Consider the following 26,759-nt stretch of genomic DNA (forward strand, 5'->3'; position numbering starts at 1 on the left):
TACTGAGTACAGCACTGGGGCAACTGAATGTGGTTTTCTGTGGTAGTTACATTACATTCACGCATACAGAGTTGTGAGAAATCAAATAGATGCAGGATATTTCAGGTTCTGTTTTGAGAACAAAGGCACATTACAGGCAACGATATGCTTTTATTTTGAAAATAAAGTGTACAGTCTTTCGGTACTGCTTTAGCTTTCTCTTTCTAACTTGACAGTGGTAGAAAAGCGGGTTTAGCTGTGTGGTGTGTGGAGAACCAGCCTAGCCAAGATCCCAACCTCACTGCCCCATCTACTGGACCAGAGACAGCAATGCACATGTTGCCTTCAAGGTCCCCTGGTCGGTTATATGTGGTGTGTTCAAATGCTTTTGTAAATGAGAATAAAATAGACTCCGTTAACAGTGACATTTTTGTGAAGGCAGATTTATTTGACAAATAAACAGATACAATTAACCACAATACAACATTTAATTATACTAATATAACATATTTTTCTTCCTGACAGTTTTTATTAGCTCTTTTGTTCTGAAGGGAATATCAAATTGAGAGCCAATTAGGTGCCTTTGTTTTTTTAGGCCTACAATCAGTCTTGAGTGGATTGGTGGATTGGAGTCATTGATTGGAGTTTGAATTACACTGATAATATATAACGTCCATTCTCCTCCCACGATGCTATCACTAACATGACCTTGTACAGGTTTGGAGAGAAAGACATTCATATAAACACTGTTTTCGAATGTATTGCTTGTTTGGAAATATATTGGATCTGCTGACATATAAGCTGAATAAAGGAGGTTGACATCTTTAATGTCAATAAACACCTGAGGGAGCAGGATGCCTCCCTGGAAGCTTGTCATGACATTATGAGCGAGAGAAGAATCCATAGAACTTGTTACTGTAACATTTCTGATGTCAGTCATGAGCTCAGACTAAAACATACACAATAGATAAAGATGAATGAGACATGGTAATTATTATACATGAAGCAATAACACAAAAGTAAATTGCTTTACAAACAGGTTAAATGTAACTGAGTCTCTTTCTCTTGACCATGGATCTAAAATACTGGTTTTGTATTTGCTGACAAAGGAGATCCAAACCACTTCAAGTACTGATCTTAGTTTTGCATGACTGAACATGTTAACAAAAACTGTGAGTTTTTTCTAGATATCAAATTATTCTGGATTTTAGCTACCTTTCTGCTGCCCAACATTAGTGTTTTCTCATGTACTGGGCTATTTGTACTGTACTAATTCTAATTGTATGCCACTTTCTACTTCAGAGTGAAATATTGCCCATTTTACTCCACAATATTTATTTGACAGCTGTAATTATTTATGAGCATATAAAATATGATACATTGTTATACAGTACATTAAACCACCCAGCAGTATATAAAGCAGCTAGAAACAGCTCCACATCTGCCAACTACAACATTAAATTAAATTGAAACTTGATGTAAGAATGCATCAGTAATAATAATTCAATGGCATAACATATACAGGTTTAATCTATACAGAGTAATGTAGTCTGCTGTATGTGCTTTTACTTACATACATTTTGCTGATGATATTTACATACTTTCACTACAGTGTTGAATGCAGAATTTGTACTTGTAATCAGAAACGGATTAACACAGTATGGGGCCTTAGGGTGAATACATTTGAAGGGCTTCCCTCCTGCCACTTTACATGTAAAAAGGGACATTTACTATGGGTATATAGACCACAGATGTACATGAATCTATAGCTAAAGTACAGGCTCAACACACATACTACATAAGTATGTAAGACCCAACCAAAAAGATCTTACACCATAGATATGAATAAAAAATAAATATAAACAAATATGAATTCAACTCACATCATGCAAAATATCATCATTTCTAACATAAATGGCCTGTATGAGGCTACATACAAAAATGCTTATGTACTGTGGTTATGGTGGGGAGTTTGACTAAAAACTAAAACAAAAAAAAATGCATTTTTACACCATCTATTATCTCTATATCTGTTATTATTACATTAAAAACCAACACAGGTTGTACTTTTTCACATTATACTCAGACATTAGAGAAAGAAAGAAAAGAAAGAGAAAGAAAGAAAGATGTCCTGGACTGCATCAGAATGGATTTATACATTAAATACAACTAACTGTTGTTTCTATAGCAGCAACAGTAACGTTTACAACACCAAAGTCACTATATAAACCCAATAATATCTCACTGCAACAAATCTAAAATGTCAGTCAAATAAATCATATTCTTTACATCAATGTAATGGAGTATTTTTACAGACTGGTATTGGTACTTTTACCAGTAAATGATCAGAATACTTCTATTGAACGATACAGTCTGAGTTTATGTTATTCGTTTGTGTTATTTTATTAGCATTGCCTTCTTTCTTTGTATAGTTGTAACACTATACCTTCTAACCACCAAGTTTTTTTTCATCTTATTCTGAAACAAAAAGAAGAAACTACAGAACTATGAGCACAAGCGGAATTTTTTCCAGGTCGTGTGTATTCTTACTCTTTTTATGGTAAAAATAAGACTGTCTGGAGCAAGCTGCACACAGACACTGAAAGCAGAAAAGTGGATTATGCCCCAGGAGCGGTTGAGAATTTCTATTGTTTGTGTATGTTGTTTCAGCCATGCATTATAAATGGCATAGATTCAAGCAGATCACAGACTTCATTCTTTATTATTTCAAAACTTTTACAGCCACATTTTGAGATTCAGGGGGTGAATGTTTGATACTTACGAGACAGATTCTCGTTGGAATATTGCTTTAAAGCCCCTTCATGTTGTTTATGTGGTTATTCAGATGGCATAAGGGTTTGAGACAATCACAAAAATCGGTGTAGGTTGTATTTGTTGCTTTCAGCCCTTCATTGCCCGGTAGTGGCGTACATTGCTTTGTCCCACAGTGTCCTTTTTGATACTACCACTGTGGGGCGCTAAAGTCAGGAAATGTTAAATCCTATAGGGAGCTTCAAATTGTGTTTCAGGAGGATTGTGGGAATTATTTAAATTCAGTCAAATGTATCTTTACCTAGATTTTACTGTTGTTATGAAAGTTTAGTTTATTTAGAATTACCTCTTGCAGTCTTTTTGGATATGCAAAAGTGCAGCTTTAAAGTTAGGATTTTGAAAATGAGATGAGTGGTACAAAGTTAACGGCCTGGTCCTCCCCAGACTACAGCTGACAGTCCTGTAGCGCTGCCGTCTGGTTGCTACTAATCAGTGTCATCCTGCCTGCAGCACGCCGCTGTCTGCTCATGTGGTTAGCAAATTCTGCAAAGAGGCACTGAGTTTACTCACATTCAGTCTCCGTCAGAGCAAGGCACTGAGACGTGACTCGAAGACGGAGAGAAAAACAAGCTTATAATGGTGCTCGGTTATCAGCAGGACAACACAGTGTGTCACAATGCATTCTTAGTCAACTCACCTGGTTGAATCACAGCTAATGCACGCCAAAATCCATTCTTCATTTCAGCATTTTTCGACCATTGTCTAAGACGTACAAACCAGTCTTCAGTTTCCTACAGTGATGAATTTTTACATCACCGGCAGGATATTATGTGTATGCATGACTTTTACATTTATTTTCAACGTGAAAAGTGGAAGAAAAATATAAATAAAACTATTGTATAGTTAAATTCTGACCACATTTTCTCACTCAAAACCTAATTTTCTCATCTTCTCACATAATTTGAAAGGCGACTCCAAAAAGCAACTTAATTCAGCCATTATGTAGTTTTATTGATTTACTAAAAAATCAGCTCCTGGTCTACAAAAAGCTTCTCATTTTCACAATTTGCTGCCAGAATGTTATTTATGCAAAACAACAGGTAGAATGTTGGGCAGCCAGCCCATATACTGACTGATGGATCCTGCAGACAAACTCAGCAGAGTAGTTTCATTTGTTTGCTTCTATTTTCTACTTTATATTCTGTCATTGAGGTACCCTCATATTAAACTTGCAATAACAACAAGAAGTGAACACAAAATTGTTATTGTTATCATTCATTTAGAGTCGTGTTTGGGTCCACCTGATGAATATGAGTCCAATATTCACTCTCAAAACAATGCTGAGAGCTGTGAGAGTGACCCAAAACAATACAGTTGTAAGCAGACAGCTAAACAATGAGCTGAAACTCACTATGAAGCTCTGTGAAGCCGAGGAGAGCTGCAGGTCCAGTGTCACATCCATTTGATACATTATTATTACAAAAAATATTGATTATAGACACTTTAAGGGAACTGTTTGACTTTTTTTTTTTTTTTTTTAAATATAAGGCTAGAGGCCAGCAGCCGGTTAGCTTAGCTTAGCATAAAGGCTGCTTCACAGACACAAGAGTGGAATCAATGTCAAGTGGGGTATTTCTTAGAATGCTGAACTATTTCTTAATAATGTCATCGTCATGTCAAGTTTTTTAGTTATTTGACTACAACACATTCAGAAACACCAGGTTGCAGCTCAGTATGATTGCTTACACTCTTTTGTGCTTCATGACAAGTCACACACTTTCTCACGAATTGTACGGACTGCTTGGGGCATTAATCTTCCTTTGAAGAACTTATGATGCCCCTGGTTGGCCCCGGTGTGGCATTTGCTATGGGTCTTTTGCGTCTCCAGAAGGGTCCCCGGAACAAACTTAGCTAAGTCTGTGATTACTGATGATTGAATCAGGCATCCCAGAGGAAGCTCCCAGGCCTTCAGTGGATCATTGTCTCCAGCTTCCTCGCTCCTCTGCTCCAGTAATATCTGAAGGTATGGCAGTCATATGAGGCGAGCTGCTGAACGTGCAACCACTTAACTTGACCTTTTTCCTTCCCACTCTACTCTGCACCAATAGAAGTCATGGGACAGGGATGACAGGGATGGTGTGGGTGATTGGGAATGGCATGTCTGTGTGTGTGTGTGTGTGTGTGTGTGTGTGTGTGTACTTGTGTTGCCATGTGAAAGATTAAAGATGATATATAAATATAAGAGTGTGTAATATGTCGTTGTTACCTCCCAAAGGGTGCCCTTCATATAATAAGATGTAAATGCAGTCCAGTGCTGATGCTGTGTTGGTATGATTTCTTAAGAATCCAAATCATGCTTGGCAGCGAGACGTGTATGAACGTCATGCGATACTGATTTGTATCAATTCTAACAGCCGGCGGTGAGTGCATGCCTGCTAGCTGCTTTCATTCTTTTTCATGAGTTGCATCTCTCAGCATACGAGTGGAGGTGATTATATAACAAATATTCCTTGTTATCCTATTGTTCACTGTCCTTTTTGTAAGTGCAACAGAAGAAAGTCCTTGGATGTTTATTTTCACTTCCGCAAAGTAAAATTACAGCATGAGCAGAACATTAAATGGATGAGTAAAACAGCTTTATACCAATTCTCTGTATCTTACCATCGACCATATTACCTCAGAATACTCCAAATTTGACTTTGTCCAATACTGCTTTGGGCCCAAATACCTGCAAAACTGATGACATTCCCATCATCCTCTGCTGTACTTTGTGTTTAGTGCTAATTGCAAATGTTAGCATGCTAACACACTATATTAAGATGGTGAACATAGTAAAACTGTTTCTACAGTAGCCCAGAGCAGACAAACCAAACACTGGCTGTAAATAGGGCCTTTCGTGTTTTTCACCACCGTAGTGTCTCCTGCACTCTTCACAGCCCGTTCTCATTCCCAAGTTGTCAGATACAGACGGTCTTCTGTTAGTTGTCATTTGCAACTTCACCAAAACATGCCACTAAATGGTCCTGTAATCCAAGTAGGGACAAATGAGAATATTTGAATCATTGTGTTTTTCTTGTCTTGCATCAATTTGTGCCTCGTCTGCATTCATTTATGGTGGAAAAGAATTTATTTATGTAAAGGAGTTCACATTTTCAGATGACCATTGAAAACATGAGGGAGGTTGCAACCATTGCTTTTGAGGTTGCATTCTGCCACCACCCACTTCATGTGCAAAAGCATTTACTCCAAATATTGATGGTGATTTTATCCTGCGTCCTCCCCGAAATCTACTCCCATTCCTGGTGGGTAGGATACGGGTGCCAGGGCACATGTGAGCAAAACACGGGTATCTCTTTAATGACTGACAGCTCCGCCGTCACGTGTTACACACATAAACCCAGTGCCCTGAAAATGGTTAAAGTTTAACTGGTGTTGTCCTGATAGATTTCACTTATGTACAAAAAGAAGCATAGATATTTTCTCCTCACAACAAAACAACAAGTGCTCATGGCTATAGAATGCTGTATGATTACTTTTACATGCACACTTAAACCTGCGTAAATCCTCAACCAATGCATGGTAAGAGCGTAGTATGAAGGGAAATTGTTTTTATCCACAAAGTACTGGTTCAGCTGCCCAGATGGTCAAACAACGGTAGATCATTGATGCTGTGTTGACTTATCACATGTTCCAGAAAATTCTCTTGAGAGTGATAGTGTAGAAAGTTTGTTTTTCTTTTCTCTGCATTTCTATCCATCCAGGCCACATAGTGTCAATAAGGAGAAGTGAAATATAAGAATAAATACATGTTATCTATTTAAAGTAACCACATTCTTTCTCTCAGTCCTCTTAATGATGATGTGAATTTACAAAACATATATACGTTTAATATTGTACATCTATAAGAGGTTGTTATAGAAGGTATATAAACTAGTCTCCTAATATGGTGGCTGTGACACATACAACTGGCCAGGGATTACTTCACGGCGAGGGATTCCCCAAATCAATTTCCTTTATAAGGGAGCACCCTAATATGGTCGACACACAGCTACAAATTCACTGTCTCCCCCTAATATAGAAGGGACAGGAAGCTCCGTGTTTGACTCAAAGGGACACACGCCTTGCCAGCTGTGTTTACAACATATTCATGACAAGTGGCTGACTGAAGTGGTTTTTATTCTGGGAGCTTAGAATACACATAGAATTTTACAGATATCAGATATACAGATAATACTGTATTGGCATATCAATAATAAGTTCTTAATTCAAATTAATGATGACATTTCCAACAACTTTGTATAGTTATGAATTTGACTAAATTTGCCTTGGGTTGGCAGGGGCCACCTTTTGACCAAAAAAACTTAAAGAATACAAAAAAGAGACCACTGTGGCTCCAAGTGACAATTATAGGATAATATTGAATGCCAAAAACCTACTATAACAGTAGTACAAGTAGAGAAGGGTCATACAGTCAGTGATGTGAATCAGTATTGTCCATTATAAAGTTATTTATAAAATTATAAATGATAAAGTTAACTAAAGGTTGTTAACATTAGCAAACAACATACACTGGTCATGCCAGACCAAGAAAGAGTTTACTTAATGGAGAAAGAGTGTGTTTGGGTGATAAATCCAACAAATCAATTCAAAAACAACAGACAAGCCCCTTCCTGATAAGTACAATATGTCCACATCCTCCCAAACATGCTTTGGCTGCTAAATTTTGGCCGTCACGCTGTTTGTGCTCAGAGGCCAACCAAAAGCACCGGGGAGAATGTTTGCTCTCAAAGTTCAGACTAACATTTTATTTGACTATTTCCAGACAGACCTGTACGGAAGACACCAAGATGTTGGCCTCTGCCTCGACGGCTAAAACAAACACCAAGCAAGCAAGCAAGACCAAAATTGCAGCTCCTTCACAAACAGGCACCCACAGCTCATGTTTCCAGAGTTCATGTTCCCATTCTGCTCAGCATTCCCAGTATTGCAAATTCTGCACTGCACAGTTTCATGGGCTTACAGTCACTCAGAGTCACAAGTATTTGGTGCATCAATAGATTTTTGGGACTCTGACCTCCCTACCAGGTAAGAGATTGTGGTAGTGTCACAACAAATCCAATAAGCATTATTATTATGCACTGCCAACAAACCTTTACCCTTTTCTTAAGTGCTTTAGACCACTTTTCAAAGATCTTGCAGTAAAGAACCTGGCTGTGAGAGCAGGCCTGGTTACATAAAGGCAGTAATAAGCACCCACACACAGAGAATCACAGTCTAACTACCTTACTGCGGATTAGAATCATTAGAGCAGTGATTGTACAGTGGATGGTTTGGGAACGCACGCTATCCAGGGAACAGCACGCTGATTATCACTCAACAAGAACAAGAAGTTCTTTAGAAACTCCAAGGATGTCAACTTTTATGATCCTGATTTTTCCTTTAGGTCCAACAGGTTGACCCTTTTGGCTGTTAGTGAGATGTCTTGATGACTACTGGATGGATTGCTGTGACATTTTATAGAGACATTCATGGTCCCCAGAGGTTGAACCCTAACAACTTTGGAAATCCTTTTCACCTCAAGGTTGATATTTGTGCTTCTGGGTGAATGTCTCCAACCACTGGATGCATTGGCATAACATTTGGCATATGCATTCATGCTCCCCTTTGAGGAATTGTAATAACTTTGGTGATTCCTTAATTTAATAATTTAATAATCTAGTGCCATCATCAGGTCAGAAATACTTTTTGTCCACCACTTTGATTTGAAATATAAAATATCTGCAAAACTAAAGGTTTTCCTCAGCTGCACTTAGTGGGATTTAACAAGTGTTAGCATGCTAACAGGCCAAACATTGAGCAGGGTAAATCCAATAAGCTGAACACCAGGATGTTATTGTTACTTTGAGCATGTTAGCGTGGTTGCAGACTCTTAAGTCTTGTTACACTTCAAATCACAAATATATGTGTCATTTGTAGCGCGATATGCAAAACACAAATACATTTCATAATTTTGGAGCCAGCTCATACTGGAATCAAGGACAGGCTGTTGTATGCAAATTTATTTTAGCGTTGGATGTAGTTATTGGGTTTAGATTTTATTTTATTTTATATTAAAATAAAGCCATATACTACAAAAGGAAAATGTTTTTTTTTTTTTCCCTCTACAGACGTTTCAAGGAGAAGTAGATAATGTGTAAAGTCATTGTTCTCGGTGTCCCTACTTACTCAGTTTGGCTTTTTATGACTGTTTCATAAAAAGATTTAACAGACATGTCATGTGCATTAATGTTGATCTATGAGGAAGATGCCGTGATAGTACTACTGCAGCTTTTATATGAACAAAGAATCAGATTGTTCCAGAACACATAAGAAAAAAATCTGGATCGATGACCCCAGCAGACACACTCTCGTGCCTTTTTTGCCTTTCATACAGTCAGGCAGTAACGTGATTACATGAGAAACTGTGGCACATGATCTGGCCTGCTTAAATTGCATCTGTAATCATGAAATTAAGCGGCGTATGGATTTTATTCCGCTGCCCAAATTGGAAAACCTCATTTTCTGTGTACACTTGAGTCTCAGGCCTCAGTTCACCTCCCTCTTTCTTTTTTCTCTTACACACACACACACACACACACACACACACACACACACACACACACACACACACACAGTTGCCCATAGTAAGTGCACAAAGAACCACTGTATGAAATATTTAGGTCATATATACCAAAATGGCTTGAGAACAAATCAGTCTGTGGGTAGCAACATTTTCTTTTCCAGTGTCTAAATTCATCATATCATGTGTGTCATACATAAGCTTAGGGGCTATTTACAGGCTGCAACAATCGGTCCTTTCTTTTAAAAACTTTATGATTCTTTCCAAGTCCAGTAGTGTTACATAACATAGTTCCATCAGAGAGGTTACACAAACTAGTATGTGCAACTGGTTAATAGCACACCTTTGCTCAGGGCACAATGAAAATCAGCCTAATAGGAATGCTGACTGGTAAGTTATATTCAGCTTCTGTTATTCACCTAGTTTGTTGCTTTAAGTACGATCTGGTGACCAGTAGGCTATGGAAAACAAAACTAGGTATCGCTTATACTATATATATGTTTAAATATGTAGACGGACATATGTAATGATACATCCTCTTATACAGGTTTAAAATGAAGCTTTAAGCCAGCAAACGCTTAAAGGACCAGTGTGTAGGATTTAGTGGCATCTAGCTAACTCCGTCGTTTCACCCTCTCCTTCCAAGCGTGAAGGAGAAACTATGGTTGCCACGAAACATGCAAAATAAGCCAACGCCCCTTTCTAGACCCACCCTTGGTTTGTCCCTTCTGGGCTACTGCAGAAACATGGTTTAAGGACTGCTGTAGGCTATATCGTAGTTTCCAAACTTTTTCATTTCATGGACCCCACAACATATGAATATTAGGAACGAACCCCCAATTTGAGAGGATTCTTCATAGTCAATCAATGGTCAAACTGGGATCACTATAACTTTAAATTGTTAAAAACTGCCAACTCTGTGCCTTCCTGTGTTGTTACAACTTGCAATTTTTTTAATAAAAGTTCAAATATTCTATTCCTCCTATTGTCGGGGACCCCTCCTACAACCCTACTGAAGGGTTTGGTCCCAGGACTCCAGTTTGAAAACCACTGGGCAATATAATACATTTTTTTATCCATGATATTCATGAATGTATGACCTTGTTACACAATATGCAGAAAAATCAGCTTATCCAATTAAAGGCACCTCCTTTATTCTTAGGCTATTGAGCAGCTTTACATATTTTACAACTATAAAGTTTGTTGCTACTGTACTGTGTGAATTATTTGGACTAATTGTGTACTGTAGAAGTAAGTGTTTCTTGTACCCCAGCGTTATATCAGTTGACCTCACTCCTAACTGAGTGATGTTCTCCGCCTTTCAAAATAAAAGCGATATCACGTGAAAGAGTAGTGACTGGGTGGGTTTAAGGGACACCTCAGCCAATCACCGCCTCTGTTTTGCGGCTTCCCATTCGACGATAAACATTGAGACCTGTCCCGCAGGGCTTTCAGAGAGAGGCAGGGCACGTCAACGTGAATGAGGCCGAGCCGTCTCAACAGCCGCTGTTATTACTGCCTGGAAATAAGACTGGAATAATTCACCAATATTAAAGACACTCACACTATGGTGAAGCATTATCCGCTTCAAAAGAAGGAGACGCAAACCTGACGCTCTGACATCGACCTTTACCACCGGAAACACGTTAGCTCTGGTAGCTACCGTGAGCTAGCTGAGTTAGCTGTTACATATACCCTCGTTTTTTCCACGCAACTGACCTCCACCACAACACAGACGGGCTGAGTGTCGTTTGCTCGCTAGGTCTGGGGTTGTTTCCCCCCTGGTTCTTCACGTCCGCTCCCCTTGTCCCCGTGTGGTGCCCCGTGGACAGGTTCCCGAATATGATACACAATGAGTCAAAGAGATACCTTAGTTCATCTGTTTGCTGGAGGGTGAGTATATTCTCATAACGCTACGAGCTAGCTCACGGCTAACTGTCGTTGCTAGCTTGTATGGCTACACAGAATGGGATGTTTGTATTGGTGCGTTAATGGTATTGGGATTTGGTTTGTGGCGTAATGTTAACATGAAGATCCGCGTTAGCATCAGTGTGTCAGATGTCAGCTAACCAATCGTGTCCATGCGTGTGTACCCGTAGGAGTAGCGCTCAATGTCACAAGTTACAATGACATTTCAATGTGTGTGTGAATGAAATGGCTGGCTTGTGGAAGTGTGTTCTGTATTCACTGGGTCTCCGTAGCAGCTGGGACATTTATACCAAAAATAAAGCTTAGTATTAGCTACATCTGAGTACAGTCGTCTATTAAGTTTATATTGATCCTACTGTCGGTGTCATCTGTGTATCGGCCATAACGCTACTGCACCAAAACAAACGTGGGCAGACTGCCACTTAAAGTCACTCAGTAAACAGTGTTTAGAGACAACAGACAAAACGTGTGTGTGCTCGGATGTGACTGATGCAACATCTAAACTGTGTCACAGTGGAGTGCAGTCTAGTCTTTTCTGTAATACTGGTCTGCCAAAACTGGATGCTTAAAAAAAAAAAACCTGCCGAATTGTGCTCAGATCTGAATGAATCTCAGTCTGAAAGAGCTGTAAACAGGTTGTGACTCCACGATTCATGTTAGACTGTGCACACAAGATCAGAAAAATTAGATGTGCAACATGTACGTGTTTTGACAGACCCAAAGCAAAATTAGAAGACATCTGAATCATTATGTCCTCCCTCCTGCTGGAGAATGTCAAGAATTATCACAAATAATAATTTTTCTAGCTGTATGAGCCTAAACATAAAAAATGTCACATTTGATCTATGTGGGACCAATCCCATCACCATCCATGCATGCTATCCCTATGCCAATGTTTTGCTTTTTCTTTGGTTTTCACAGTAGCTGCCTGACACCGACCTGCTTACCTCTGCCAAAATTTATGTTGGCAGGATACTCTCATTCTGCTTTGGTGCTGATTGAAAATTAACCCTAACTAAAGATAACTGCTGTCGCTATTGCTTTTGATATCCTCTAGTCTGGCCCTGCACTGCCCATACACTCCACACAGGTTCAGTTTATTTATGTAGCCTATGTAGATATTGTTTTTGTGTTCTCTCTTATCAGTCGTCATTATGTTTGTTACTGGAACAGATTACTTTCCTGACATACCTGAGCTGGACATAAACTGATGCCTAGGTCCAGTTGTTTGTAGAAGGCGTCAGGTTATGCTTGTCTTAAGATCTGTGTAGATGTGAAAACTTTCAATGATTTGTATTATTATTCACTGTGTCAATTGAGTGGATTTTTAATAAAAGACAGCAAAATGAGAATCACATCTCAACAACACAACAAAGTATAAAAATATTTGTATATATTATATATTCCCTATATTATATATATTTCCTATTTGGTTGATTCTTTTATTAAAATATACATATGTGAGTTTGGAATGTGGTGTGGCACTGAACAGAAGCTCGCTGTTATTCCCCCAAGAAACACAAAGCATTCCTGACTAGCTCTCTGTTCCCACATTGTGCTGTTTCTTGTCTACGTGCCAGGGATCGTTCAAATTCCCACAACCACGTGATTGACTAATTTATTTATGCAAGAAAAATTAAGACTGTGCACACCTATGGACATCCAGACATCGAAGGACCTTCTGTTTCCTTCACCTTCTCCATCTCTGTCTTTCTGCCAGATGTGGGGGCACGGTTGGAGCCATATTGACTTGTCCACTGGAAGTCGTGAAGACCCGCCTGCAGTCATCCACCATCACCCTCTATGTGTCTGAGGTTCAGCTCAGTACTGTCAACGGGGCCAGTGTGGCCCGCGTGTCCCCGCCAGGCCCCCTGCACTTCCTCAAGTGGGTACCCAACAACATTAATCACTGTCAGACTGCTATATCTTACCTCTACAGATGAGTGTTGTTGAGATTTTATTGATACTTCTGCACTCATTGACAGTCTTTATCAGTCTGTTACTTTATTGATGCTCTTATCTCTTTTTTTTTATTGTTTAAAATTTATTTATTTATATCTTAATATAACACAATTTAGTTTCTAGAGCAGTAACGGCAATGTTTACAACACCAAAATAATTACATAAACTCAATGATATCTTGCTGGGAACAAATTGTTTTTATAATATTACTTACATTAAAACACTTCACAAATCACTGTTAAATCTTGGTACAAATATATTCAAAAGGACAGAAAAAAATGTGTTGATTTACACAGTTTATACACTGCCTCAGAAATAAAATAAAAAAATCATAAAGAGAAAATGATAATATGAACCCAGTATCATCACATTCACATCCTACAACAGAAAGTCTACAAGGTTTTGCTCAATTTTACATGGCATATTAGGCAAAACAGTTAGTCAGCTTACATTTTAGCTTGTTCCTAACAGTTTGCACTTAGCTTAGCAGGTGTGATAGATTACTCTTATTTGCTTTTACACCTAAAGGTGTTATTGCACTTACAGTAACAAGACTAGTTGTCATTAACTTGAGTAATATCTTCTACTTAACCTAAGTCCATTCTCTCATTAGCTGCCCTTCTGCAGTGCTTCCCCACTGTCCACTCTGTGTGTGTGTGTGTGTGTGTGTGTGTGTGTGTGTGTGTGTGTGTGTGTGTGTGTGTGTGTGTGTGTGTGTGTGTGTGTGTGTGTGTGTGTGTGTGTGTGTGTGTGTGGTGGAGGAGCTCAGCCCATCTTTCTGACAAACATAGCCCAGATTGTCAGAGGTCCAGTGTGCAACATTTAAGACGTTTTTATCTACAGAGGGAGCTTGTCCTCTTCTCTGAGTCCGCCATGTTGAAACGCCATGTTTCTACGGTAGCCCAGAGTGGACAAACCAAACACTGGCTCTAGACGCAGCCTTTTGTGTTTTTTTACACGCTTGGAAAGCTGAGCTGTATTCTAATGGTTGCCTCAACATTCTTCTCAGTAAAACCTGATAACTTCTGGTGGTTGTTTGAGGTTTTAACCAGGATGATTGGAGGTGTTCATGTATGTGGCTAACTGTTCCTCCCCTCCACATTTGCCTTCCTCAGCAGGCACCATGTTGTTGCTTTGTTGTTTGGCCTGGCTGGTGTCCCCCTGGCAAGGCCAACCGCTCCCTGAAACCCAACTCCTCACCCTTTGGGAAAACTATACACAGAGCAAACATCAGTCATTTTAGCCAAGCAGGAAATCTGATTACAAATCCAACTATTACTCGTTTATCTTGGGAGGTATTCCCACATTTTTGATTCCTCAAGACTGCTCGTATATCTGCTATGACAGGCCTTTTCCTATTTTTTTCTCCACTTAGTGAAGTATCTCTTTGATTTGGGTCGATTGTCAATTTTGATATTGAAGGAAATTAGATCCGCTCCATAAGGAAGAGAACGGCCTGGTCTCTCCTAAAGAGGTCATGTTCAGGCTGCTCGGAGCCTCTGGAAAAACTGTGTGTGATGGCACCATGCCACTTCTCAAATTCACTGAACCAATCCACATTTAAATGAAGTGCCAGTCACTGTAGCAGTAGAAGCTTTGCTCCGTAGGCTGGCAGTATAATCCCTGTTTTTTTTGACATGCTTCAATTGCTAAACTGAACAACTTTAACATATTCCTTCGAAACTGGCTTATTATATATGTTAGATGTTTGTTCATCATTATGCAAGGCTTGCCTATGTCGTATTTATTCAAAGTTACAACTCATTATTTTATCTAATGTTGTCTTAATATTCAAATCTAAAGTAAACCTGTGTCCCTAGATCTTGTTGTGCTCAATACACCCCACAATACAAATGTGTTGGAAGGAATATCTGACTACTTACAATTTTTCTATTCTTAGATCCCTGCTAGTTTTAAGGCTCTGAATGTAGGCTAAAGTTCCTCTTGAAAGTGGGTGGACAGGAAAGAGTAAGATTTATTTTTCTGTTGGCAGAATGAATGTGTCCATTAGATATCATGGCAACTTCCCCATTACATTTTAATATTACTTGCACAAATGGTCAAACTTTGGCTTGATGGTGGTGCAAGTGGAAACATCAGGGTCCCCAAAAGGTAGTATTGAAGCCTGTAGTTTGGCATTACTGTTGCAGGAAACAATGGAGGCTCGCCTGGTCCCACATAATCTCGCATTACAGCTACAGCAGTACACTAAAATATGTTTCTGAAATGATTTTAGTTGAGAAATAGTCAACACAGTAAAAGAATCATGGTTCATATTTGATCAGCACTGCCTAGTTTGACAGTTTGATCTGAGTTTCGTACACTGCGCTGGATAGAATGACCTGTCAGTCATAAGGTAGCCATGCCTTTACTCTAAATTGGACCATAATTTACTGAACATCATGCTGCATGGAAGAAGACTTGAAACTAGCTAATAAATCAAGTGAGCAGGTAATTTCTCCATAAGAGTGCATGGTATAATTTTTTATTGCGGCCAATGCAGCTCCCCCTGCTGGCCATTACATAGAATGCAGGTTTAAGAGACTTCTGCGTTGGTTTCATGTTACAGACCCGGAAGCTCTGTCCATTATACTGTCAATAGTATCATATCACCTGTGTATATGCACATAGCATGTGCGTCTCCATGCGCATCCTAGAGAACAAAGTGGTGACCACATTGCTCCAGAGTGAAAGATATGGTGGAAAAGTCCACAGGGAAGCTTTATCCATACCAAACTGCAAGACAATTGGGTTAGTACTTTTCAAAGCATACTGCTCTGGACCCTAGTGTTTAATAGACGGACATCACCTTCACCAAGATGAATTGTTGCCTGTTATCTTTGGGATTATAATTGGAATTTAGACCAAGAGAAATTGGATAAAACTGGTAGAACAGTAGTGTATTCACCAGTAAGAAGTAATGCCCTAAAGCTTGCATGTGTTCTTGGTCGTAGAATCATAATGTTCATTTTTCTGTGTGTTTGGTATTCAGGTTGATTTTGGAGAAGGAAGGACCTCGTTCTCTCTTCAGGGGCTTGGGGCCAAACTTGGTGGGTGTGGCACCTTCCAGGTAAGCTGTCACTTAAAACTGTCATCTTCATATTCTTAGCTATGTTTGACTTGAAAGACAATGACGCTATTAATGCTATCTTAAAGTAAAGAGATTCTCAGTCAATTAATAGAAAAAAGTCTCTTTGACTAACTGAATATTTGATGGAAATGGAAATTGACAAATTGTGTCTCCAGTGTCAATATTCCTCTGCACAAGGAAGACAGTATTACAGAATGATTTCTTCTGTTTAGTACTGAAAATGGTAATTTGAACGACAGATACAAAAGAAAATGAATCAGAATTTATTTCAAATAATCGATTATTTTTTGCTACGTTTTCAAGCAAAATTCTTTAAAATAAACTGAAAATATTTGGGTTTTGGATGAATTGAAGACAAGCATCTTTAAGACATCATGTTGGACTTTCTTTTTACCTTATTTTTCACATTATAACCAATAAGTCAATTAAGAACTACATTTCTGAATATTATTTTGATGCTATTTGATGTCATTATTTTTCAGTAATGACTAGAGTTGCCACAATTAGTCATCATGAATTAGTTATCAACCTATAAATTGATCGCCAACTATTTTAATAACCAATTAATTGTTTTAAGTCATTTCTTAAGGACAAAATGTCCTAATTCTTTGATTTCAGCTTCTATCAAAATGTGAATATTTTCTGGTTTCTTTAGTCTTCTATAACTGAGTATCTTTGGGTTGTAGACATTTGAGGACGTCACTTGACCTTTAGGAAGCACTCATCAACATTTTTCACCATTTTCTGACACTTTATGGACCAAATGACTCATTGAATAATAGAAAATAAGACTAGAAGTCTGCAGCCATGGTAGCAGCCCTGTTAGGCTGCGGTCCTCATTCCACACTTGGGGGGGGAGATAGAGAAAGGTTGTGTTGCTACAACAAAACAAATCACCTGGTAGCTGCTGTGACATATTTATATGTCATAGCAGGAAAAGAACCCTGTAATCAATAACATTAACGATAGCTGTTTTCCATTTAGTTTACTCCTTTCCAGGGTACTGGGATCGTGCAAGCTCTCTGGCTGGCATTTTTAATTTGATCAATTACTCCTGTGCTTAAGATTGGGTTCTTTACATTAGGGACGTAACTAAACAAAGGCCTAGGTTGCCCTATCTTATACTTTTCTAACATTGCTTTAATATCAACTGTTGCACAATGGTTGCTGTTTCAGTCACATCTGATGTGTGTTAGTGGCTCAGTACTGTTTCTGGGTGAGTTGTGGACACATGGCCTTGTTTTTCAGGTAGACGTGGCTGTGAGAAACCCTGGTATTATTTAATCACCACAGGGCTCCTTGAGGTTACTTGGTGACAAAGAAGCATTAGGGATGGATGGTCATTTGGGTCTCATTCATCTTCCTGGCTTTCTCAGCAGTTTCTGCTCTGAAACACAGCAACAGCAGCAGCTTTTTGGAAACAGTATTTGTTCTGTGTCTTGGAAATACTGTTACTGGCTGCAGTTAGGTAATTACAGTCATGATCATTAATTACCCCTCAGTGGTAGTGATAGGCACAAAGTGGGGGCTAATGGCGTTGGGCGGCGGCTAATGCCACAGCAAGCAGGTGCCAGTGCTAAGCATATGTAGAGTGTTTTGTTAGCATCTTACATGAATGAATGCTAATGCAGTGGGACGTGGAGGTGAAGGCAACAAGGCTTCCTGAGCTGTGACGCAGATTGAAAGATGAACGTACACACAGACACTGTCTTATAATGTGACTGATGAGCTTCAAGTATCATTAACAGAGTGTACAAATTAACCAGAGGAAAAACACACTTGTATTTAGCCACAAGAAGGAACATGATCATTATGACCTTTTTAATTAGTGAAAACAAATGAAGTTGTGTGCTTTTTGTACAGAATAGTCTCTTTGTCTAACTAGGCTGATTTGCTGAAACTGTTGGTTCTGCTCTCGGCTGTACACTTAATACATTTTTAAAGCTCATTAAGCTGAACCTGACATGGGGACAGTTTTACTTGTTAATGTAGTGTAATTAATAAGCGACATCTCCACCGGAGGCACATAATTGGCTGAGACAAATTATCTTTACACTAAAACACTGCATATATAACATGTTATGCCTTGTACTGGTGTAACATATACCGACCCTTTTTGTCTTTTCACTCCCAACAGAGCAATCTACTTTGCTGCTTACTCCACTGCCAAAGAGAAACTGAACGGTGTGTTGGAACCCGACTCCACACAGGTACACATGGTGTCGGCTGGAATGGCAGGTAACTATATATGTAAGGTAACAGGTTCACGACCATGCAAGGCTTTTTAACACGTCGGAACCTAGCGAACATTTCCATCACACTTGTCAGAAATGGAGGTCTGATTCAGTGCCGGCAAGCTTAGATAAACAGTGGCGTTACATATAGGATCAGGCTCGTGTAATCTATGTACTTTAGGTTAAACTTTTGCTTTTTGTAGAAAGTAAGCAGTGGTAGAACCAGTTTGTGTTGTGAAATCGTAAATTATTTCACAAACTAAGTGCACCACCCTCATCATGAGGACCCTGTGTATTCAAAAAACAAGCTTATCCAGTTTCCCCTCACCTTTCGCCCAAATATACTGGTCAGCAGTCTTAAAACAGCTCAATGAAAAAACAGACATGTTAAAAGGCCAGCTTTAAATACTAGATTCAATAATATTGTCTGACACTTTGTATGTCAAGGGTAGGTTATCTTGACATGAGAGCATCATGTCACTCTGAACCAGCTTGAAATGCCTAGCCCTTAAAATGTGGGTCAGTCAGGCAGAGTGTGTGTGTGTATATATGGGTGAATCTGACAGGTTCAATGTAGCGCTGCTTTTAGTACACCGTGACTAAGACCTTTCAACAATCCCTAGTCAAGGTCAGCGTTTGTCAGCACATATCTCCCCACATATTCTGCAGTGTGACAGGTGACGACAGTGCAGCGATTAGTCTCGATACATGATACCTACAACAGAGGTTAGGGTTGGCGTCTGCCATGGCTAACAATGGATGTACTTACTTTCTACCACTTATCCACCTCGCAAATGCAGGATTGGTCAAGCTGTAATTTGCATACATGTCCAAACCAAGCCTCAGAACTTGGTGTCATTTGTGTGTGTTTAATTGTTTAATAGTTTTAGCAGGCTACATAGCAGTTAACTATTGTTTATATTTATATATTAAGGGATTTTCTTTTGCACTAACAAGACCTGAGCTGTATTCTGTCCCGTCTGCTGTCTTGGTGGGGGATGATCATTTCACGTGAGGTTGGGATTTGGTGGGTTAAATCATGTGGGTTAGTGGGACAATGGGAAGTAAAATGGTTGCATGCCGGTCATTTTGCTACACACAAGCCTGTGTCTGTTTTAGGCTTTAACTCTACCGTAGCTCTCCTCTCGCAAAGGGCATGAGACCCCCACACCACCAGGGGTCTCTAGCTGCATCTGTGAGGAGTTACTTGGGTCTGCGTGAGTACTCACCACAGATCTGTGCTTCTTTTTATATCTGGTTACTCTCTTTCTTTCTCTGCCTGCCTGTCCTCTACACCATTACCATCTAGGCCATTGCATAAGAAGAAGGTTTTTTTATTTAGATTGTTTACAGCTGTTTGCACGACATTTAATTTTTATAGCACTCAGTTGCTTCCCTACTAGCACACATAGTATAGTGTATAGAGAGGCTAGCTTTCTCTCTCTAAGCTGCCTTTGTGACTTTACATTTCATTTTATAAAAAGAACATTTTTACATTGTTATAACTACCAAAATGAATGCAGCTTAAAGAACATTTACATCTTACTTAATGTGTTAGTTTCTGGACACTTGATTGTACCGCTGGCAGCTTGATTAGTAGTATTTTTAGATTTTGAACAAAATGTAATCCTGTTTTTTTTTTTTTCTTCCTCAGGTTTTACAGCCATCACAGCAACCAATCCAATATGGCTCATAAAGACCCGTCTACAGCTGGATGCTAGGTAAATACGACAGTGTCACCAGGGTGTGAGCTGATGCACTATTATGTGCCCGTTGACATTTTTCATTCATGCAAATCCACATGACCACAAAGGGATTCACACGTCATGTCACTGTGTGCCCTTAAAGGGACAACTAAAGGGATTCTCCTTCATATTAGAAAACCAGCTGTACAAAAAGATCTGTTGTGGATCTTTGCACCTCCACACTTATCCAACTCCCTGTGCCCCCCTTGTGCCCCAGGCTGTGTTTCATCTTCTGCAAGCATTAACTTCTCAGTCGCACCCATTAATATAATATAGAATTATGTGGAAGATGCTATAACCACAAAAAAATCTTCACATGATTTGTGCGGCTGTGGTTCAGGAGCTAGACCAGGTTGTCCACTACTCAGAGGGTCTGCAGTTCAATCCCCGGCCCCTTTCTGCTGCATGTTGAAGTGTCTTTGAGCAAGATACTGAACCCCAAATTGCTCCTGATGCCGTGCAACGGTGTATGAAAGTTAGAAAAATGCCTCTAATTTCTATTTCTGATAAGCAGTTGGCACTTTGCGTGGCTGCCACTGCCATCAGTGTATGAATGTGTGTGAATAGGTGAATGTGACATGTAGTGTAAATCTTTGAGTGGGAAGACTAGGAAGGCGCTATATAAGTACAGTCCATTTACCATTTACATGACGGCTTTACAGTTGACAGGTTCCTGTTTTTCCTGTGTTTGGGACTTTACAGCAGAGTACAGTAAGCCCCAAAGGACAACATTACCAAACACTGATAATACTGACATTGGTATTTGTCATTTACATGAAGTGACTGCACATAACTAAGGTCATCTGATCAATGAACTGATTGTCGATTATCACTTTTGTAAGGTGTGCTCCAGTTATGTGTTTCTTGTTTTTCCTCTCCTCTTATGCACACGTTGTGTTTTAAACACAAACAGTAATGTAACGATCCAGCTGTAATTTCATATAGGTGTTGTTTGAATAAACGTGGTCATTTTCAGAACAGTTAGTCCTTTAACTTGTGACCATTCTTGTCTTGTCACAGGAATCGAGGTGAGCGAAGGATGAGTGCGTTTGAGTGCGTACGGCGGGTGTATCAGACAGATGGCCTGCGAGGTTTCTACAGGGGAATGTCAGCATCCTACGCCGGTATCTCAGAGACTGTGATCCACTTTGTGATCTATGAAAACATCAAACGCCGCCTCCTGGAGGCCAAGGCGCCGCAGAACATGGACGAGGAAGAGGAGACGTCTAAAGACGCTTCAGACTTTGTGGGGATGATGCTTGCTGCTGCCACCTCCAAGACCTGTGCCACATCCATCGCTTATCCTCATGGTAAGAGTTTTATATGATTAGCGGTTAGCTGACATCGGCTGAGTTATCGGTTCTTCTCCTTCAACCCTTCCCTTTCTTCTTGACTTTGCAGAAGTGATCCGCACCAGGCTACGCGAGGAGGGCACCAAATACAACTCCTTCTTCCAGACTCTAAAAACAGTGCCCAAAGAGGAGGGGTACCGCGCCCTGTACCGTGGCCTCACCACCCACCTGGTACGACAGATCCCGAACACCGCCATCATGATGTGCACCTATGAGCTGGTGGTCTACCTCCTGAACGGTTAAAGTCCCCCCGCCCCCCCCCGCCCCACCCCACCCCACCCCACCCCCACTTAGACAGTATGTGTAACCCTGCCCCTGTTCAGAGACGGAGAAAAAAAAATGAGAGCAACTGCACACCAGCTAGCACAACAACCTGCTCGCCAGAAGAGGACGGAGACAGCACGATGACCTTTGTCTCAGTGACGCGAGTGGTTGTTAAAAATAAGTTGGCAGTTTTGTTTTTTAACCAAAGGGTCTGGCACAGGGAGGAGGAAGACCTCATGTCGGTTTAGGGATCTGGGTTTAGCAGTGGCAAAGCAATGGTTGCCCTATTTTCATTTTGATTCCATCCTTTTTCTCCCTTCAGTTTTCCATGTCGCCTCTGGAAGCTCAGATTCTGAGTGCCGAAGAGAGAACCTGAGTTACAGTATATTCTGCCTCTAACAATACTAATAAAAAAAGAGAAGTACAGTAAATCCAACCCTTACTACCTAGTGGATAGAAGACCTCCCTCCAGCTGTAGGCTTTGTTGTCACGCTGATGATAAGTCTTTTAAATATTTGATTATTAGTATCATGCAGTATTCCCTGCATCCCTCAGAGTGCCACTAGAGGACCAGAATACAGAGACGGCAGAGTCAGTAGGGAGCCGAAGCATCTGACGAGAGGAGATCAGTGCTCGAGGGCTGGTTGAGGCAGGATAAACAGAGGAAGATGGGGGAGGGAGGTGAACGGGAGATGTGCCTTGTGTGAAAACGTGATGTAGATTTAATATGCACAATGGCTGCGGGAGGAGGCGGTGCTCTGGTTGACCTGTAAGAACAGGGCGTAGAAACGTAGAGTCCATACACTGGTACTGTGATTCAAGGCGGCCTTAGTGAACCTTTTACATATTGTAACCCACATAGACACTCTCACCTAAAGGTTTTCAGCATCCCTAGTACTGGTCGCGATGTCCTCATAATTCAGGAATTTACATGCATTTTCCAGCTCTTTACACTAAATACCTACATAATATCTGCTCGCTAAGTGTGTATGTAATGACATCGACCACATGAACCTGTGCGTGTTTGTGTTAACCACGTGTGGAAGAAGATCAGTCGCTAAGGTCAGATGAAGGGTAAAAAGTCCCCAAACTAAAGCAGAATATAATCCACCATTCTAACTACTGGAATGTAAATAAACAGGAGGAATAACTTCACTAAAGGCAAGGAAGTAACACTGATCCATGTTGTGATTACAAAATATTAACAAATTTTAACAAATTATAATACTGATAGATATTAAAATACCTACATAACGTGATTGTGTTGCATTTGTCTGCCCAGTAACGGCGACATGTAGACATGTAGTGCGTTTTCTTTAGGGGAGAGGGGATTTTGCCTGTTAGTTGTTACCTGTTTAACAAATAACGGTGTTGTTCTTATAGCACTTTTCAATGTCTTTCTCTAGGATCCTCACCTCCATTTGTTTTTTCCTCAGTCGGAGAACCCGGGCTAGTTTTTACAGGCGAGGACAATCCTCTTGAGTTTACTCTGGAAACTTGTTGTACAGTTTAGCCAGTGTGTGGAGGAAGTGGCCAAGAATATGCTCTTCATAAGCGCACATTAATTAAATACAGACCAGTATAACAAAAAAATAACACAAAAATAAACGGTAATATTTTGTTGTTTCCCTTCCCTTGTTGTTGTTGTTGATGATGAAAACAAAATAACTGCATTTCAACCGGTTTAAAAACTGAAACAGCTTTTTTGTTTGTCAGTGTTTTATGTGCTCTTTTATGATGTCCATGTCTTGGAATGGAAAGGTACTTTTTTTTTTTTTCCCATGTCATGTTTAAAAGACAAAAGCAGTGTTTTGCTGTCACCTCATTTATCCTAGCAACCCTAGAAGTAACTTTCCTTCTGCAATCACATGACACAAGAACCTAGCCTGTTGATAACTGTACATTTTTACATTTCACAAACTGCAAGCTGTAAAGGGCATGGCTTGGCCCACAAATGATCATCTCACAATAACAACTGTTGCTGTTATCCTCCAGCCTATTCCAACTCACACTGATAACTTATTCAAACACTTGAGCGCTCTGTAGGTCAGAGTGCTGGCGGGCAGCAGTGAGCATGCCCGGCTCCTGTGGAAGGGACGGGCTGTATTTGGGCGTAATATGCAGCTCGACAATGCTCGCTTTCTCATTGTACTTGAGATCGCGAGGAAAGCTTCCCCGCCCCCCTCCCAAAATAAAAGAAGCCTCGGATGCTTTTCTCCACTGGAACTTTTGACGTGATCCTCAGTGTGAACACTTTAGAGTTTTACAGCACGCATGAAGGATGCATTAGATTAGCCTCATTGTGCAGATCTTTGCAGAGATGTATTAATGCTCACAGGCAGTACCGTCAGCACACACTATTGATGGAGTACAGATGTAGAAGTCCAGGGCTGACCTCTGTTACTGCTAGTAGTGATTGGACGTTAGCGTATAATGGTGGCTACATTCTCATGGGTTTTAAAACCAGACAGATGGACAGACAGTCTATGCATATAGTGTGAGTTGATTGTACGTATCGATTAAAGGGTCAGTTCACCGAAATTCACAAAGTTTATATCTTTTTATTTGGGTGAAATGACCCTTTAACAGTACAGTTATATGCATCTCTTTCACTTGTATCGTATGATGCATTATTCCCTGCATCCCATGGTTATTCTTTTGCACCTACAAGTTTGCATTGCGTGCCGGTTAAATGTGTGTACGTGTGTGTTTTGCGTGTGCTTGCTTTAAATGACAATCGCATGTCATTCAGTCGTATCCTGTGTGTAAGAGACCATAGGAGTATGTGTGCTTTCAGAAGAATAACTGCAAACAGTGTTGTTTTTATCTTTTTAAAATAAATTGTTGCCTTTTCCTGACGCCCTTTGTTTTTTTCCATGTTGTCACTGATGAGCCCGCTGTGAGGGTGGCTCGGTCTATGCATTCTCTCATTACCTGTTTTTGTAAAACAAAAAGCCAATAAAATGGAAAGAGTGCAAGTGTATTTGAGTGTCACAAATCTTACTTGGAACTTAAAGGTGCGGTGTGTATGATTTAGTGGCATCTAGCTTTGAAGTTGTAGATTGCAGCCATTTGAATGCAGCTCAGCTTTCCAAGCGTGTAGGAGAAACTACAGTGGCCAGTCTAGAGCCAGTGTTTGGTTTATCCACTCTGGGCTACTGTAGAAACATGGCTGACTCAAAAAACAGTTAATTGTAAGGAAATTAAAACAATTCTTATTTTCAGGTGATTATATACTAATGAAAACATACTTCTCAATATTCTAATCATTCCTGCCAATAGATCCTCCTAAACGTTACACACTGGACCTTTAATGCTGTGACTTGATATCATTTTTCTCAGCTGCTTGTCACCTCAAATGGAAATTCTCAGATTCATTGCTCATTTTCTCACATTCTATGCATTTCTTGTTGCTTTTACACAGAATTCAAATGTACCGATACCTTCAGCTGACCCAGTGGTGCATCGAGTTAGTGTCGGTGAGCAGAATGGGTTACACTGCTTTTCTTTTGACTGTTACTCTCAGACGTGGTTATCAACATGCTCATTGTGTAAGTCTTTCCATGCAGAATATTAAAGCCAACTGTCAACATTTCAGACATATATTTTTCATTGTTTTCAGTAATCCTGTAGTGTCCTATAAAGCAGTGATTCCCAACCAGGGAGTATGTGCTATTTAGTGTGTGAAAACAAGTTAGTTAGTAAGCAGAGACGTCTAAAGTAGTGGGTAACTGTTTGAAATACAAAAAGTAACAAATACTTTGTTGGAAAAAGTTAGCTAAAAATATATATAATTGAAAGAATCATCTCGAAATGGATAAATGGTGGAAATAGCTAAAAGTAACATATACATGGTTAAAATAGCCAAAGTAATGGATTACTAGTTTTTAAAAAAAGTAATCTAAAAAAGGATAAATGGTTGAATATCCAGCTTGTGCCATACAGAGTGCAAATGTTAAACCAACCAAAAGACAGACAGAAAAATATATTCTAACAATATGCACTTTTCTGTATAGTCAAAAGTGTTAAATAACATCTAGTTTAAAATCAGTGAACACATTTGGAACATGATTGGTGGTGTTCTTGAGTTCATCTGACAGGACTGTAGGGGTACGTCAGGAAAAAGGATGGGCAGCACTGCGAAGAGAGGTGAGTGAGTGAAACCTGCTGCCTGAGGCCAAAACAATGCTGAATGAACAGAAATAGTAGAGCTATAGGACACCCTGCTTAAAGAGTTAGTCTGTGAATAGAGAGAGGGAGGTATTGGAGGGGATTTACATTTCATTTCTAAATAGTTCCAAATATATGTGAATTTGTTCCATTGAGACATTTGTTTTACCCTACGTTTTACATTACTGTTACAATATATAAGGTACAAGGTTAACAGGAGACTGTCAGCTGAAGCAGACGTTTGGCTTTCAAACAGTCTGTAAGTCTCAATGAAAGATGATATAGAGAAACTCAATGTTTTAGTCCTGTTATACTGACACAGTTACTTACAAATTTTACTGCCTTGGCCTAAGCGGTGAGAAAGGTTATTCACTGTTTAAACGTTATAATGTTTTGAGTGAGTGACGGCCTCTTGCAAGACAAATGAAGTGTTGCGATGGACAGCGCAGACTCAGTGCTTCCAGAATTGTGTCTGTGTCTCTGAATATGTGCTTGAGAAATTGAGAAAATTGGAAGATGGATTTGATGTAAAGCAGCCAGATAGCAGCCAGGAAGTCGATTTCCAACCACCAGGTGGTGATGTTGGCCTGCTCAGCCCCTGTAGGGGGCTTCTTATCGCACACCGTCAGCTCAGTGGAGCAG

General features: G+C 39.9%; 1 protein-coding gene across 1 annotated transcript; it reads left to right on the top strand.

Annotated features, from left to right (window-relative positions):
* The first annotated feature begins 10,798 nt into the window (after positions 1-10,798).
* Positions 10,799-21,961, top strand: LOC127362027 (solute carrier family 25 member 36-A). The gene is made up of 7 exons (XM_051397285.1): positions 10,799-11,263; positions 13,020-13,184; positions 16,254-16,331; positions 18,490-18,590; positions 20,241-20,307; positions 21,352-21,641; positions 21,733-21,961. The coding sequence occupies exons 1-7, from the start codon at positions 11,223-11,225 to the stop codon at positions 21,924-21,926; spliced, it is 936 nt and encodes a 311-aa protein (XP_051253245.1). The 5' UTR covers positions 10,799-11,222; the 3' UTR covers positions 21,927-21,961.
* The last annotated feature ends 4,798 nt before the right edge of the window (positions 21,962-26,759 follow it).

This window comes from Dicentrarchus labrax, unplaced genomic scaffold (assembly GCF_905237075.1).
Source record: "Dicentrarchus labrax unplaced genomic scaffold, dlabrax2021, whole genome shotgun sequence".
Classification (NCBI taxonomy): Eukaryota; Metazoa; Chordata; class Actinopteri; family Moronidae; genus Dicentrarchus; species Dicentrarchus labrax.

Bases quoted from the DNA above. Each gene is read 5' to 3' on its own strand.
- LOC127362027 (XM_051397285.1), top strand. From the start codon at position 11,223: ATGAGTCAAAGAGATACCTTAGTTCATCTGTTTGCTGGAGG. The intron at 11,264-13,019 runs GTGAGTATATTC...TCTTTCTGCCAG, and splicing joins GTTCATCTGTTTGCTGGAGG to ATGTGGGGGCACGGTTGGAG. The intron at 13,185-16,253 runs GTGGGTACCCAA...TTTGGTATTCAG, and splicing joins GGCCCCCTGCACTTCCTCAA to GTTGATTTTGGAGAAGGAAG.